General features: G+C 34.3%; 1 protein-coding gene across 5 annotated transcripts; it reads right to left on the bottom strand.

Moving 5' to 3' along the window:
• Positions 1 to 287: 287 nt before the first annotated feature.
• LOC110039185 (GTP-binding protein ERG) lies at positions 288 to 13853 on the bottom strand. Of its 5 annotated transcripts, none has more exons than XR_002295496.1 (10): positions 13256 to 13853; positions 12018 to 12107; positions 4387 to 4535; positions 3957 to 4115; positions 3814 to 3880; positions 2647 to 2754; positions 2436 to 2575; positions 1978 to 2097; positions 662 to 813; positions 288 to 557 (listed from the first exon to the last, which is right to left on the bottom strand). XR_002295496.1 is itself a non-coding variant. In XM_020744164.1 (9 exons), the coding sequence occupies exons 1-8, from the start codon at positions 13760 to 13762 to the stop codon at positions 1998 to 2000; spliced, it is 1320 nt and encodes a 439-aa protein (XP_020599823.1). In that variant the 5' UTR covers positions 13763 to 13853; the 3' UTR covers positions 288 to 557; positions 1978 to 1997. The 5 variants fall into 5 exon arrangements, 2 of the variants coding, with proteins under 2 accessions (XP_020599823.1, XP_020599824.1); XR_002295494.1 differs by having other exon boundaries at positions 662 to 792; XR_002295495.1 differs by having other exon boundaries at positions 288 to 638; positions 740 to 792.
• Positions 13854 to 16453: the final 2600 nt, after the last annotated feature.

Here is a 16453-nt window from a genome sequence, read left to right as displayed (position 1 = left end):
AAGATGAAAAGCTGTTGTAAATGTTATTAAAATGCTATAGATGAACGAATTGCTGTATGACGGACTAGAAAATTAAAGATAAAAGCTGTTGTCAATGTTATTAAAATGCTATAGATGAAAAGATGTTGGTCGTAGGTTTAAGATTATTTCAATGTAATGATAAAAATATGTATGTAGTCTTTGTGCTGGAATAGATAGCATATTTCACCATTTTTTAAAAAAAAACTTCAGAAAAATGCATACAAACATGTGATCAACAAGCAAACAAAGAGTCTTGTCTCAATATGTTGAAGGTCCAAAACATGTAGCATTAAGTGCGAATAACCTCCAAATCAGTCATAGTGAAACTACAACAAGCATTTTTTCCATCTGCATAGCATACAAAATGCACGGCCAAGCACAGATTAAAGTTAAGCTTGTAGTGGCCGCATGCAAGGGGGATGATGCATATATTGGCGTTGGCTTGAGTAGGGGCAAGGTTGCTGTTGGGCTGGTAACTCGTCCAGATACTCTATCAAAGGCTATGCAGAGTTTCCAAGGTGTTAAAAGTGAAGCCTCTGTATAAAGTCAATTCATATGTAACTGAGTTTGTGCATGTACGAAAAGGAGGACGCAAATCAACATATCAAGAAATTCATCTGCATTAGTTATAGGGACTCACAAAAAATTAGCTTGAAAAACAAACTCCAATGTTTTCTATTTGAAAAGGAGCATTTAGATATTAAGCTCATGCATTTACATTATTCCCCAAAGTCAATTGTTCCACCACCTCCAGATTCTTCATGTCATCATCTGCCCATTCATATGTTTAAACTGTGCCGAATGAGCAATCAAAAGTTGAAAATCTTCCGTGGTAATGAAGTATTTCATTTCATAGTTTAGATGAGGACCGCATTTATTTAAGCAGCTATTGAGATGCTTGATTGGTCAAACAACTGCATTAAACTTTACTTTTCTGAATAAAAATTTTAACAGGAGTAAAGTGTCAAAATAATTCCGACTATTTACAAGAGGCAATTTTAGTTTCATGCCAAATTAATCCCCATGCTCTTTCAAAATGGGATAAAATAGTCCCTACAAAGGCCTATTTCAGTGCTCATTAAAAGAGCATAGGGACTATTTTGGCACTATTATAGACAATGGGAATAAAAATGGCCCTTACAAAGAGCAGGGTACCATTTTGACCCCTTTTTCATTTTTATTGAAGCACTTCACAAGCATCTCAATTGGTTAATAGTTTTGTGGATTAACAAATGAAGGATAAAACAAGTTCCACAATTATTTGTGAAAAGCAGTAACAATCACAAACTATATAAGAGATCCAGCTTAAACATCAGACTCCTAAAATAAAGGTCAAAATGATCCCGTCTTTAAAAGTTTCAAGGTAACAAAAAAAATGAACTTAAGCTTAACAGATAATGCTAAAAATAAAAGTATTTTAGAAAACAACATAATTTTTTTATAAAATCTAGCGAATGAGCTTTTTTTATAATAAAATTTGGGATATTTTGCAAAAAGAAAAATTCAATAGTACTTGCAAAAAATTATAAATTTAACGAGTATTAATTTCATCACAAAGCATCTGATAATAAAGTAAGAAATATTTGGAATGCTACCTTTAGATTATATCCACACAAGGTAGGTAGGAAATTATATATTTTTAAAATTTCAAAAATAATATAAATTCATAAAATACCCTTATGTCAAACATCAGTCTTTAATTTATCTTCAATTTCCATTGCTTTTAATAGCATGATTATTTTGGCTTTAATTTAAAGAGTATAAGAAGTAAATTAGATATTTTATATAGATTGGTACTAAAATGACCCCTCGCAATAGTTGGGAGACCATTTTGATTACTTTCTTAATGTTAAAGTAGCTAAATGATTTATTAGTACTATTTCAACTAAAGGTACACAAACTAGAAAAGAAGAAAATTTTTATGTTCAACAACTAAAAGAAATAAAGACCACTTACCAGTTTCATTCAAACGGCCCTCACGCATTCTTTTTTCGAGCAACTCTGACTTGGAGAATGAGATGTACCTCCCTCTTGAATAATGACCGCAACTCTTCATTGGCTTCAATGCCTATCCTCCTGCACATTTAATCATAAAAGCCATAAAATATTTAAAACTTAGCTCTAGGAACAACAAACACAGCTATGGTGGAGCAGAATCAGAATTTTGATATGTACATAATCAGAAAGAAGGTATATGTCATAAGCATTCAAAGCCGTATGATCCAAAAATGAATGAGTAAATGCGAGTACCAGTAATGGCTTAAGGTTAATGTGCATATAATTTGTCCTCAGGGAAGCATCAGCGGAAAACCAAACAAAAAGTTATATACTGTTATAAAAAATAATAATAATAAGAAACAAACACCCACTACTCTAATATTATCGAACAATGAAAGGAAAGTAGAGAAAATTACCCAATTTTAGAGCCATTTTTTCCAACAAGAATTTGTCGCTGGCTTTGCTTTGGGGTGATGAAGTGTTGCTCCACCCTAAGGGAACCATCTCTTAACTCTTTCCAATCCATCAGGCGATGTTCAATAACATAAGGAATTTCCTAAAAAAAGAGTCGTTTTATGGTAGTTTTTCAAAAAGAACGCCTTTGCTTACAATATAAGTTGATAATACCTGGTGAATATGGTCCAACATCCTTTCTCTAACAACCTCCAGAGAAATAGTTTTCATACTCTCTTCGGTCATCATGCTCGGTTCTTCATCCCATGGTCTTTTAACTGCCTGCAAGGTTGAAAACAGTCGAGGAAACATGCTCATCACTTTAATGACATAAACCAAGAAAAGACTAGAATAATCTGACAATGTGGTATAATGTGTTAAGAATATCAAATCAATAGATTATTTTTCCAAAATCTTTAGCTAGACTTTAGAAAGATTAGTTAAAAAAGAGAAAATTACCAAACAAATAAGCAAAATAGGTAAATTAGAAACAACTATCTACTACGATGGTTAAATTTGTTTATTTGCAGGACAACAAGTAGTAACAAACTTTTCCAATCGCATCTACTCAAAACTGATGGAGTACACCGAACATTGACAAACATAACCATTGATCAGCAAAATTTATTATTTATCAATCTTAAGAATGCGCACCAGATGCATACAATAGAAATAAGAAACTAGAAATATCTCCTAAACAAACAAACAACAAAAAATGTTCTTCCAACGCGATAAATATCCACCAAGGAACAGCTAATCCTTGTATACATTACTAAAAAAAATTAATGGCGCACTTTATTTCAAAAGCACTTACCCAAGGTCCATCCCTCCCTTATTGCACAACCGATTAGTTTGGATTTTTTAAGGTCCTCAAAATCAACCATACTAAAAGTCCATTTTGAAGGAGCTTCTGCGTTTATTTTTCTTGGAATCTAGTCATAAATCTTTAATCACAGCAGTTTGCATACATCTTTAACCTTGATCTTCACGAAAAAATGTATTAGAAAAAAGAAGCCAGCTTGACAAATCTTTCATCTTTCCAAAAGCTGTCTCTTCTTACAAATATCAATGAAAAAGAGGAGGCCATATTGACCAGAATCTATGAATCAGGTCAACCTAATCATATCATCTTTCAAGGGTGCTAATACTTGACCGGCCGAACAATGCAAAACATTACTTTGCCAGCTTTTTGAACAAAATGTGAAAAAAGAGTCAAAGGATGTCTTTCTGGTTATATTGGCATTAGGATTGATGGACAGTCACAAGAAGTCAATTGCAAAATTCCATAAAATGATACAATAATATATGAAAAGCCTAAAAACTTGTTAATTAAGATTGCACCTGGTCCATCAAATAGTGAACAAGATCATTCACACCAGATCCTTTAAGCCCGGATATCATGAAGTATCTGCATGAGCTTAAAACAATAAATAAATATCAAAGGACAACACGATTTACATATATTACTTGAAACAAAAACTGACCTTTCATAACCAGGAAGATCCTCAAACTCTTTGGCAACCTTTAGCAGGTCCTTCTTATCTTCTACAAGGTCAACCTTGTTCATACATAAAATACGCTTTTGTTTATGGTGAGCATTAGCTCCAAGATTTTTAATTAAGTTTATCACCCTTGTATCCGATCTGCACAAAAGGACACTACATCACTACCCCAATCAAATTGAGACTATAATTTAGGCAAATCAATTTCAAATGGATAAGAAAAGTAGTCATGCATCAATTAAAAAGTGAAACATAACTTTAATATACATTTAAAACATTAAAAAGAAATATGGATTCAAGGATTTCAATTCAAAAAGAAGTAGCTACCAACAGCTTAGATTGTTCAAAGAAGCCAATTTCGAGAAGATAAGATGACAATAAATGAAAATGTAAATGTAGTATGGATGATTACTTGGCAATATGCCTATGGACATCAAAGATAACTATCAACAACTCATACAAATTGATAGTACTCCAAGCACTTTCAACGCGAACTTTAACATCTGTTCTGTAAGGGTATCCATGATGTCCTATCATAAGTCCTGGAGTGTCAAAAAAACACTGGAGAAAGTAGTCAGAACAAAACATTTTGACGAGTAAAAACACGCGTATGCAGAAATCATTGGAAATGTAGCAAAAAAATTGAATGCAATGTGTGATCGAAGTACAATTTCAAGTTGGATTATCTACCGTATGTCCTCTTAGAATATTATTTCTTTCACCCAACAAAAATAACATTCATTAAGTTCAATAACTTGAGCACACAAATAAATATAAGAAATAATAAATTTTAATGAACAAAGCTGCCATCATCTTTAGTAGGTTTGATATCAAACTCTTTGAGGCTTCCACCCTCACTTTTTCACCATTTGTTTTTACATAAAGAAGCATTTGTCTTTAATAATTTTAGCTAAACTTTTCAAACAGCTTCCAATCATGATAACTTTGGCTACCAGTTTAGTCCATTCCTACCATCTCTATGTACATGCCCCCAAGCATCTCAATTTTTTCAAAGCAAGTTAGGATGACACAGATGTTTCCCTCACAGATCTTATTCTCGGTTTGATTTAGTGACTGTAGTCATTTCCCGCTAAATACTTTGTTGATGGTACATATCAATATCAAAATTCTCATTTTATTTGTTTATACCATTTTTGTTTGCCAAAACATACATATATCACAAAAAAACATATATGCCAAGTCATAATAATCATCCACTTCTTGTGCAAGAGAGAAAGTTAAATGAGAAGCACAATTTAAAATTGCACAACTTGAGTTGCATCTCAACGCAATTGGGCCCAAAGACATTTTGAGACGCATGTGCCAAGCGACTCGGGTGAGGTGTACACAACACATTTGACAATCTCACCTAAAATATATCGAGTATTCCACCATGTATGGTTAGGGGATTTTTTTATGCTTAACTCAAACCAGCACCACTCGGCCTACATTCCCATACGCACGCATGATCTCCCCTCTCCTCCCTCACGATGACATCCTAGGTAGTTGTATTCCCCAACAAAGTAGCCGCCATTGCGAGTGTCACCTACTGCTTACACCACCACTTGTTGTTTTTGCCTTGCATCTTTGCATGCAAGATCTTTCCTCTCGAACATGGCCTTCCCTACCACACATACACTGACCATCCTTACTATCGTTGTTGCCCCCGTCGCCTGCTGCTATAGCCGCCGTCGTCCCCCCCCCCCCCCTCCTCCTATACCCGCCGTCGCCACCTCCTGCTTTTGTTGTCGTCACCACCTCCTGCTTTTGTCGTCGCCTTCTTCCTCCATTGCCTCTTGCAGCACCCAATCTTCCTCGAGATCATCACCAACGCCCTAGTGTCGCCGCCTCTAACATTAATTGCTATTTCTCACCAACGCCCTAGTGTCGCCGCCTCTAACATTAATTGATATTTCACCACTGCCGCCACAACCTGCTACTTCAAGCGCCCCAACACAACCACTCATCATTATCAAGTTTCCTTATAAGAGATTATCTACTTCACCAACTTTTTTATCCAATGAGAGTAGCAAAACCCACATTTTCAAAATTTCTTTCAATATTTGCAATTAGTCAAATTTTTTTGAGCATTAACAAAAAAAATTTCAATCTAGATTTTTGTACGAATGGTGAGAGGCAAGAAGAAATCCACAACAAGTCATAGGAATAATCAAGTGTGGAGAAAGTCTATAAGTTGATATTGAAGACAACGACAAGATATATTTATTTAAAGTGCCACTGTCACAAAAAGATAGTTGAAAGGAGTGCTACAAAGATGAAGGAACGCTGCTCCGGCTTGAGCAAGAATATTGCATGAGGTCTTATAGTATCAGAAGCAATAAAAACGGTCATCCAATCATTATTGAATAAAACAATGATTTTAAACATCTTGCATAGCAGCCGTCTGATGATATAGTTCATATCAACTCTTATTATGAGAGTACGCACACTAGCAAACACACATCACCTTTAAAATCACTACCAGTAGGAGTGCAAAAAGTATTTGGGCCGCTATATGAGTCGAATTCCATGTCACCTCCCACCTTATCAAACTCTAACTTTCTTGATATAAACCACCCTGGATTTCACATATCATAATCATATCTATTTGTTGTGCCTTTTTGACTATTTTCCCTTGTTACTAACTCCCCTCATTTAAAATTAGAAATGTTGGGTGGCAGAGAGATGATGAAAGAACAAAGATATGAAAATGAAAAAGGGAACTACAAAGTGTAGAAGTAGGGTAAAGAAGTTCAGGGAAGATGGAGAGAGTTCCTCTTCCTCCCTTTGTAATGCTTGGGTTCTCCACGAATGCAACATAATTCTTAAGACCTAAAAAAAATCCAAGAATTATTCGCTTTCCAATTTGGGTTAGCTGGTCAAATCTCTCTTCAACTCACCATCGAGTGATTTTAAGACATGCATGCCTTTGGGGGAATGGTGAAGAGGCTCATCATATACTGTATGATATTCTATTGTTATTCTCCAAGAAAGGTTTGCAAAACACAAGCATGCCACGAGGACGCAAGGACGGTTTAGGAATAAAATCCACGTGCCCACCTTTCTAAGCATGATAGGATGTTAGAAAGCCTATGAATTTTTTTAGGTATAAAGAAGTGGGTATACTTTAGCCAAAGCAAACCACACACCACATGCACATGCTTTAGAGATATGATGAGCCCAACCCTCCTCTTCCTCCCCTCTTGCAATGGTAATACAGAAGCTTTGCCATAATTTCAAGCAAAAACCCTGCAAGTTGACATCAACAAACAACACCAAGGGTATGTCATAAGGATTATTGTTGAAACAAACAATCGACAATACAAAATGAATATGATGATTACAAAATGAACATCATGATCAGACATTGAGGAACAAAACAAGTTTAAACACACAGAAACATGCATAACAAAAGTAAAGTAGAATAAACAAACAAACTTAATAAAACCAACTTATGCAAACTTATATGGACTTATTGTCATGTGAAGGGCCAACACTTGAACCATATAGAGGTATAGGTACGTCAAGCAACTTCCTCCTTAAAGAAAAAGAACAAAGCTCCAAACTTGTTGTGTTCAAAACAATCCAAATGATAGCGCTACATATAATCTAATCACACATTTATTGTTCAAGGCATGTGCTCTCATTTGTCATATGTAGCTTTATTTAGTGCACAGTGGACAATATAGCACAAGCATTATGACAAAAATAGCAGGTTCACCCTTCGAGGATATTTTTGTCACCAGTATGAAAAAGAATAGCACACGTTATCATGTAATAATCCATTTAAGATTAATATCTTCAAGTTAATTGAAAAATTAAACATTTGAAGCCTATTTAACCACATGTCAAAAGAAAATACCCTAATATTGATTTTAAAAGGGTCATTTCATCATGAAAAGGATACATATTCTTTACTTTATCTGACTTTCATCCTTTATGTATGGTTTTTGTCAAATTTTGTTCAAGCCCCCACCAAACCAACCTTAATCATATTGAAGTTTAAAATGAGAAATCTAAGTTTTTTTAAAGCACAACAAAAGGAGAAATAAAAGAAAAAATTTTAAAAGCATGAAAAAGAAAAAAAGAGCCCAAAAAAAAATACAAAATAGGAATTCGGAAATAAAAAAAAAAAGATAATTTTAATAACTTAAAGACAAATTGTACTTGTTTTTATTGGCCCTAACGTTCTAAGCACTATTTTTTAATTACACAATAGCATGTTTCATCCAAGGAAAAATATATTACTACCCAAAAAAAAATTGAAATATAAGAATTGAGTTTAAATTACAAAACATTGGGGAAAAAAGAAGGGTCTATTTAAATGTGATCCTCTGCAAACAAGGGATAGAGTTCGCGTGACTTTTGGCCAAAAACAAGCAAAGCAAAACCTTGTTTGTACCCAACCGAAGTTATCTATTTTGCCAAGGACCAAGCCTGCACCTATTTGGTCACAATTAATCAAAAAATACAAGTTGGGGTTTTCAAATCATCTTTAGTCATGCAATTGGTACTACACCAATGCCAGAAAAAAAAACAGCAAGAAATGTTAAGTGACTACGATGAAACAAGGTCAACACCACATCACTTAGTGCACTAACATGATAAAAACAACAAATTAAAGCATGAAAAAAATTTAATAACTTTTGTTTTTCTTTCCATGAAAATTAAGATGGTTAAACCAACTCTTTGAGGTTGGATTCTATAACTTATAAGAGAAAAAAAAGTATTAAAACATATGCATAAATCTGACATCAACAAGCAAAAACATTCCAACTTCAAAGATGAGCAAAATTATCAAAATAATATAAATGAAGGGGTTAATATTAAAATCTAGCCCCCAATAACAAAGAGAAATACTTAAAAGGTATCCTCACAATGATGTGTTCGATCATCACAAATCAAAAACTAGAGTGATTTCCAATACTGCATGTGCTATCAATTTTCTCCACTCAAATTAAGCAAAGTACTTAATGGACACCTCCTCGCATAGATGATGGATATAATTATTAAGGGCCCGTTTGGGGCAGCTTATAAGTGCGGCGGCATTTTTGAAAACGCCGCCACACCGTTTATTTCGCATGTTTAAGTCGTGTTTTCATAAACGGAGTTCCTATTTTACATTACACGCGGACCGCAGGTCTATCCCACAGGTCTATCCCAGCGATCCGCGTTGCGCCTCCGAGCTTTTACGCCTCTTCCCTTGCGAAACATTCCCGCGTCATCCCTACTCTCGCTCCATTCGATAGCTTCCTGCCCAAGCTACGCCGATCTCCTTCTTTCGCCCTTCGATCACGTCTGCCCTAGCTGCGCCGAGCTCCCTCTTCCGCTCCAATTCGCGTCCTGCCCTGGCTGCGCCGAGCTCCATCTTCCGCTCGAGTTTGCTCGTCTGCCCTAGCCGCTTCTCCCTACTCCCCCATTTGCTCGGATCCCTCTCTACCAAGCAAGCACCTCTCCATTTCTTTGGAATAAAGAACATTCTTGTAATCTTTCCCCATTTCAACTTCCTCCTAGAAGTTTAGGTGTGAGATATGTAAATACTTATGAATTGTGTGCTACATATGTAAATTTCCCTTAATTTTTAAGTTTGTTCAAATTCTCTCCACTGAGTGCAAGTTGGAGCAATAATAGTGTAGGTGCTCACTTCCTGCATATACAACACTCTATTTTGTTAATATGACTTGTTTCATAATTTTTTTGACTAAAATTACTTATAGTTAACATATTTGATTTTCCTGCTCTTCATATGGTACATTGAATACATATTTTCACTAGTCTTAAGAATTATCGATGTGTAGCTTTACTGTTAATAGGTTTGTAGATAGGCTCCCTTGAGCGGGGAGTATATCTTTTTTTTTCTTTGAACTGTTATGTAGTGTTTTTTGAATTTTAGTATATTAAATGTGTTCCATTATATTACTGTTACGAACAGCTCCACTTTACGTGACCAAAATGGTCATTTTTCCACAAACAGCTGCAAATCAGCTGTTCTCAAACCGCAGAAACCAAATAATGTAACAGTTTATTCAGTTCAAGGGCAAAATGGTCATTTATCCAGAAACAGCTGCAAATCAGTTGTTTTCCAAACACACAAACCAAACAGTCAGCCAACTTATTTGGATCAGCTGCTCATCAGCAGATTATCAGAATCAGCTGTTTATCAGCAGAAGCTGGATAAGTTGCAACTGCCCCAAACAGACCCTAAGAATAACAAACAAAGGGGCCCATTAATAATAAAATTCCCGATTTGAGTTGAACAAATATTTTACCGCTCCTCCCTCAATGGCTGACATGATAATCAAAAGATTATAATCAAGGGATCACCATCTTCATAATCCTCGAGTGCTCGGATTCAAAGAATCATGGTCATAAGCAAGAATAGCTTTAGGTTTGTAAAGCTATTCTTGAACCTAAGACATCAAACAAAATAGGCACCAAGTTTGACTAAGTTTCCTTCAATCTAATTAAGGGTGCAGTTACTAAAGATCAAAAATGAAAAGGTTACCAGTACCATCAACACTCCCTAACTTCAAAGCCAATATGCTAGGGTAGCCTACTCCCCATAATGGGTATGATTGTCAAAGAGCATAACCACAAGGATCCACCAATAAGTTCTCCCTTTTTCAGCTAACTTTATAATGATGGTTAAAATCAAAATCATTATAATCAAAGAGATATTCACAATCATTTCTCTCTTTAAAGCACAAAAATAATCCCTAGACACCTTGGCTAGGGTCCCCACACATTAAACACCTACATTTTTTATGATGGTTGTACTTAATTCAAATCTCTACCAAAAAGATATCTTGCATCCAATGTCAAGCCACTAAAATTCAATCACTCCTACAAGAAAATATGAGTATGAAAAAAATCAAAAGCATACAAGTCAAACCCGTGATTAGCTTATCTTTGAGCATTTGCCCTCCACCTCAAATTTAGTGCGTGTGACATTCAAATCTGACTAAAGCTCATAAAAAAACTAATAGCAAATTAAGTGTATAAATATGATCACATTCAAAGCCTCATACCAATAAAAATATGACAATTCCCCTCCAAGTTGAGTGAATATTACTAAACTATGCTACTAAAACATGGTGACTAAATGAAGTCGAGATGTTACCCAATGATAAATTCTATAATTTCTGCATGGCACAAGGTATATATTAGAGCATGAAGCCCTGAATCAGTTGAGGTTGACTATGAAATTCTCCCTTTAGCAAGCTTTTCCTTAATCCATATGGTACTTTAGACGAAGCAAACCATGGTTATTAAAGATCATCCATCCATTTTGGCTCGATTGCCTCCTATGATTAAGTCAACCAAAATAGATTATTTCCCTAACATCTCCTTCAAACCTGCGTATGGCAATATTGCCTCTTCTTAAACCAATAAAATAGGTTAGACCTTCCATGAAGCTATCACATCAAACATTTATAAGGCTTATAGGCTATCATTAATCGAAAGTATTATTGAGTGATTGAATGAGATCATTAATGATTGGGTTGAGTCTATATAAAGCCTCAAACCAGAAATATAAAATCCTCATAAGTGGGCAACATCTTTATTTTATGTTTTGTCCACTAAAAATTAACCAAAGTCACAACTCATTCAAAACTTGAGTGAGTATTTTAGAGTCCATGAGGAACAACATCTAAAAAAAATGAATGATGTCTAAAGAGCTAAGAGAAACAAAGTTTCAAAAGCTCAATCCTAAACCACAACAAAAATAATAATCTATTACTTTTTATGCTTAAAGAACAAATTATTTGAAGAATTCAATTTAAAAAAAATTATTTAAGAATAGAGATTGAATGCTCTATTGAATTACATAAAACAAAAACAACAACAACAATCCTTTATCCCACTAAGTGGGGTTGGCTGCACTCTTTGCTTTAGCATGATTTATACCTGATTATGTACTCTATTGAATTACATGATCAGGTATAAATCATGCTAAAGCGAAGAGTGCAACCAAGGAGGAAGAAAGAAGCACTTCTTTATTTCAAGTCCAATGGGAGGAAAAAAAAAAAATAAGGCGCATACTATTTGTGTATTTCCTTTTGTCATCACTCCTAAAACCTCATGAGTGGTAGTGTTGGTCTTTCTCGAGACAGCAGCAATTTTTGTCCCAACCTACACAATATATAAGGCAAGGTATAATAATATTAAATAATAATAAAAGAGTGTTTATAACCACAAACAAAGTAAAATAAAAAAATATGTGGGCCCTAAAGCATCATTTGAAGCACGGTAACCCATCAAGAGATGGATAATCCATTTGAGTGCCCTAATTATGGTTAATATTTTTGTTTTGTTATCAGCAAGTCCAGCATGGTTTAACAAGTGCTAACAAGTTGGCAATAAAATTATAAATATCAAATGAACAATAAGAAGTTGATATTTTTGTTTTGTTATCAACAAGTCCAGGATGGTTAACAAGTGTTGGCAAGTTGGCAATAAAATTATAAATATCGAATGAACACTAAGAAGTTGAGCACAATATGTGAATAAACTACACACAACAACTAAGGGTAGGCTTGGTTTGAGAGAACAACTAGGAATGCAAATAAATTCTATTTCACAATCTTCCTCTAGGTGTTTGTTTCTAATGTAATAAATAGACAATTAGATTTTCCTTAGGAAAAATGAGCATATAATTTTTCTCATTGACAATTCCCTATCCAACTCTAGTGAGAAATGGGAAGATAATTTATCATATTATCATGGTGACTTGGATGTCATCTCTTTGCAATTAAAGAAAGAAAAAATCAATTTCTCATGCATAATTATTAAAATACACCTTAACAAAACAAATGACTGAAAACTAAACAAATTCAACTTCTATACCATCTTTATTTCCATCCCTTTACAATTCCTCTCTTTCCATTCCTTTAGAACAAAAAGAGACAGAGAAAAAAAAGCAGGTGCAACAAAGAATAAGCTGAAGCACGCTAGCTTTAGCATAAACAGGATAAGCGTAACCGAGTTGTGGCCATAGATATGAACGAATCAACTGATAAGAATGCATTACCTTCGTCTGTACAAACTCACAAAAGTAATCTTAATTATTAGAAAATGTTAAGAAAAAGGACAGGTTATTTCGATAATGCACGAACCAACGAATACGAACTGCATAAAACCGTAGTTTGATCCAAAATCCGAATAATGCGCTCCATAAAATGACATTGCACAAAGAAAATACATCAGAATGTATAACTTCGCTTGCATCTAAAATCTTGAATACTGAAATAAAGTTGCATGCAAAATTAGGAGGTACATGCCATCGAATTGGTAAGGGAGGACTTCCCAGCATTAGGAGCACCAACGATCCCAACAGAGAGCGATTTCTGGTCCTCCAACTTAACTATCATATTTTCATCGTCCGCATCGTCCGGCGCTAGCAACGCCGCCTGAAGAAGGGCCTTTGCGAGCATCTTCGCCCTTTCTTTCTCCTCGTCATCCTCTTCCTCAAACTGCGAGCAAGATGGTTTTGCTTCGCCGAAGAGGATCTGATCGGCTTTCGCCCGATATTTATCAGTCCAGATTTGGCGCTTCTTCTTCTTTCCCACAAAAGAAGAGTGCGTAGCGGTGGCGGTGGAGGAAGAAAAGGGAATAGAGAATTCCTTGCTATCAAAGTCCGGCTCGGCTTTGTCCTCAGAGAAGGAGGAGGCCTTGTCGGGAAAACTGGTGCAGTAGGATAGAGAAATGGGATTGATGTGGAGGCGCGACGCGGCGGAGGAGAGGGCAGGGGAGGAGATCAAGAGCCTAGTAACTCTGATGGCTTTCATCTTGCCTTCTCAGGAGCGAAGGAGAGGTTTTAAGTGGGTTTTGTTTTGTAAGAGTCGAAATCCAAGAGGCCGTAGCGCTAGGGCCTATGAGGTCTCTGCAGCTTTTTTCCTTTGATTGACAGTTTAGGATTCGAGCGATTAGAAGTACTTAATTTTTAGGGGCACTTAGCACTCTTTGTTTTGTAAGAGTCGAAATCCAAGAGGCCGTAGGGCTAGGGCCTATGAGGTCTCTCCAGCTCTTTGATGGCAAAAAATATTACATAGTACTACGCATCTAGAAATATCGTGCATAGCAAATAAAATCACGCCACGCGCGATCCAAATTTTATTAATTACAAAACTACATTCTCTTGCGTCCAATTTTTCAATTTTCAAATTCTCTCTCAAATATCAAAATTTATAATAAAATCCTAACTTATCTTTTTAATTTTTTTTTGAATTCTTAATAATTTAATTATGACATGTGTAAATGCACCAATTCAGCAGTTCAAAAAATAGTCACGTATTAGTTTTGAAAATATCAAAATTTTGAGCATTATGCATGTTATTTATCCCTAAAGTTTAATTCACTTGAAAATATGCAAAATATTTTTAAAAAAACCTCAGATGTTTTTAGAGCTCTTCTGTAAAAATCCTTTTAAATTTCTAGGTAATTGAAATAAAATGTTTTGGAATTTTGATGCACTTAAAGTAAGGAGAATCATTTAAAATTTTCTATTTTATATGCTTTATATAACTCATAATTCTCCAAATATTCTTGTTATTTCTTTATCCACAAAAATATATAAAAACAAATTGGTTTTTAAATTTAACATGTGAACCATTATATAAGCATGCCTTCACTCTAGGACTAAATAAGGACACTTGAACAATGAATGTTTGAGGCCTAAGATGGGAGATCGACATTGTTCGCTTCACTGAAAGCAAGAGATAGCAATTTGTATCACTTGGGAAAATATCTAAAAGAAAATAGTCTTAGGCCAACATCCTTGACTTTGGCTCCTATGGCTTTGAAAAAGTCAAAATAGTTGATAGGCTAAAGAACATATCTAGAACTTAGAGTTACTACATAAGAATTTTTTTTCACCTATAGTTTCTAAAAGTTTGAAAAGGAAGAAATATAAGTACTTTATAGTCGACGACTATCTTAAATTCACATTAGTATTATGTCTAGCCAATAAGAGCAATGCAATGATAGATTTCGTAAAGTTAGTAAAATGAATCTAAGAAGATAAAATACTTTCCTTATTAAACATTAAAAGTGACCTCATTGGGGAGTTTGAAAATGAATAATTTAAAATGTTTTAGAAAGACGTAGAACTTAAAAAAAAATTTCAACACCCACGATGCCCCTATAAAAAAAGGTAGAATAGACAAATAATAAAACTCTAATGTCAATGGTTAGAATTATGTTCAATAAATATCAATTAACAAAGCATTTGTAGGTTGAGGTAGTTTGTTAAACCAAACAAATTAAACTCTTACTTAGGAAGACCCCTTATGAATTTGTTAAATGCGAATAAGCCTAATGTGTCACATTTTGAGAATTTTGATTTACTTGTAACTTAATGAATTACAGAGAAGGAATTCTAACCAAATTTGATTCTTAATTTGATAAAGGAATATTTCATAAATATTAAAAGTCATAGCAAGTCATATTAAATTTTCAACATAAGCATTTTTGTTGTAGAAGAGTTGATTCATGTAACTTTAATGAGAAACTATAAGCACTCTATAAAATGAACTTTTGAGAAGCTAAGGAAAAAGTTTGATTAGAAGATCTAATTTTAAACGAACTAGAATTTATAAAAGAAGTTTCTTTAGTGTAAGAAAAACCATGAGACTGGAGGTATATGATGCGCCCCTAGCGTGTGATGTTTTCCTGCATGTTTTATGTCAATTTAAATCCCCTGAAACAGTGCAAAAAACTTGACCCGTCTCAAAATTACGCGCAGTAATTTAGCTTTAATTATGCAGTAATTTAGCTTTAAAAAATATGACCAAAATTTTGACCCAATTTATATTAAGTGTTTAATATGCAAAATTGAAATGTTATATAACATATATAAAATAGTTCACACATTAGGAGTTCTACGCACGTGCACTTATTGCTTCAAGTAATATCGGGCTTTCTTTAAAAACCCCAGTATCGATCCCACAGAGAAGCGCAGTAAGAAATCCTTTATGCTACTTCTATTATACTATTATCAAGTCTTAGTTTGGAAGATGGAAATTCTTATGATAGTAACATAAATCACAATATTTAAACTATAAAAATTAAAGTAAGAAAGATAATTTAAAATGGGTTTAATGAATGCTAAAAGAAATGTAACTAAAAGGACTAAGTTTATTAAACTAATTTCTAAACTTCAAAGTTAAATTTACAAAGGCTAAATAAAGTGTTGTGACGAAGAGTTCAAATTTAAGAAAACATCCTTCGCCTTTACAATGAGTATATTTATTGTGAAGAAATTAAAATCATTTGAAAATATATAAAATTATTTTGTGCCAAATAGGAGCAATCCTATTCTTTACCATCTTCCAAGTGCATAAAAAATATTGATTAATTTAGAGTTTAGTCTCTAATTTTGTGGTTAGACTGGGAGGATATCAGCTACCACTCCAGAGGATCCTATTCTTTACCATCTTCCAAGTGCATAAAAAACATTGATTAATTTAGAGTTTAGTCTC

The sequence above is a fragment of the Phalaenopsis equestris genome, unplaced genomic scaffold, assembly GCF_001263595.1.
Source record: "Phalaenopsis equestris unplaced genomic scaffold, ASM126359v1 Scaffold235630, whole genome shotgun sequence".
NCBI lineage: Eukaryota > Viridiplantae > Streptophyta > Magnoliopsida > Asparagales > Orchidaceae > Phalaenopsis > Phalaenopsis equestris.
This window is presented reverse-complemented; position numbering and strand designations above follow the sequence as displayed.

Coding starts and splice junctions, on each gene's coding strand:
- LOC110039185 (XM_020744164.1), bottom strand. CDS start 13,762: ATGAAAGCCATCAGAGTTACTAGGCTCTTGATCTCCTCCCCTGCCCTC. Junction 4,116..4,386: donor GTCCATAGGCATATTGCCAA/GTAATCATCCAT, acceptor CCTTTTGTGCAG/ATCGGATACAAGGGTGATAA. Junction 2,098..2,435: donor AAAAATGGCTCTAAAATTGG/GTAATTTTCTCT, acceptor TTAAATGTGCAG/GAGGATAGGCATTGAAGCCA.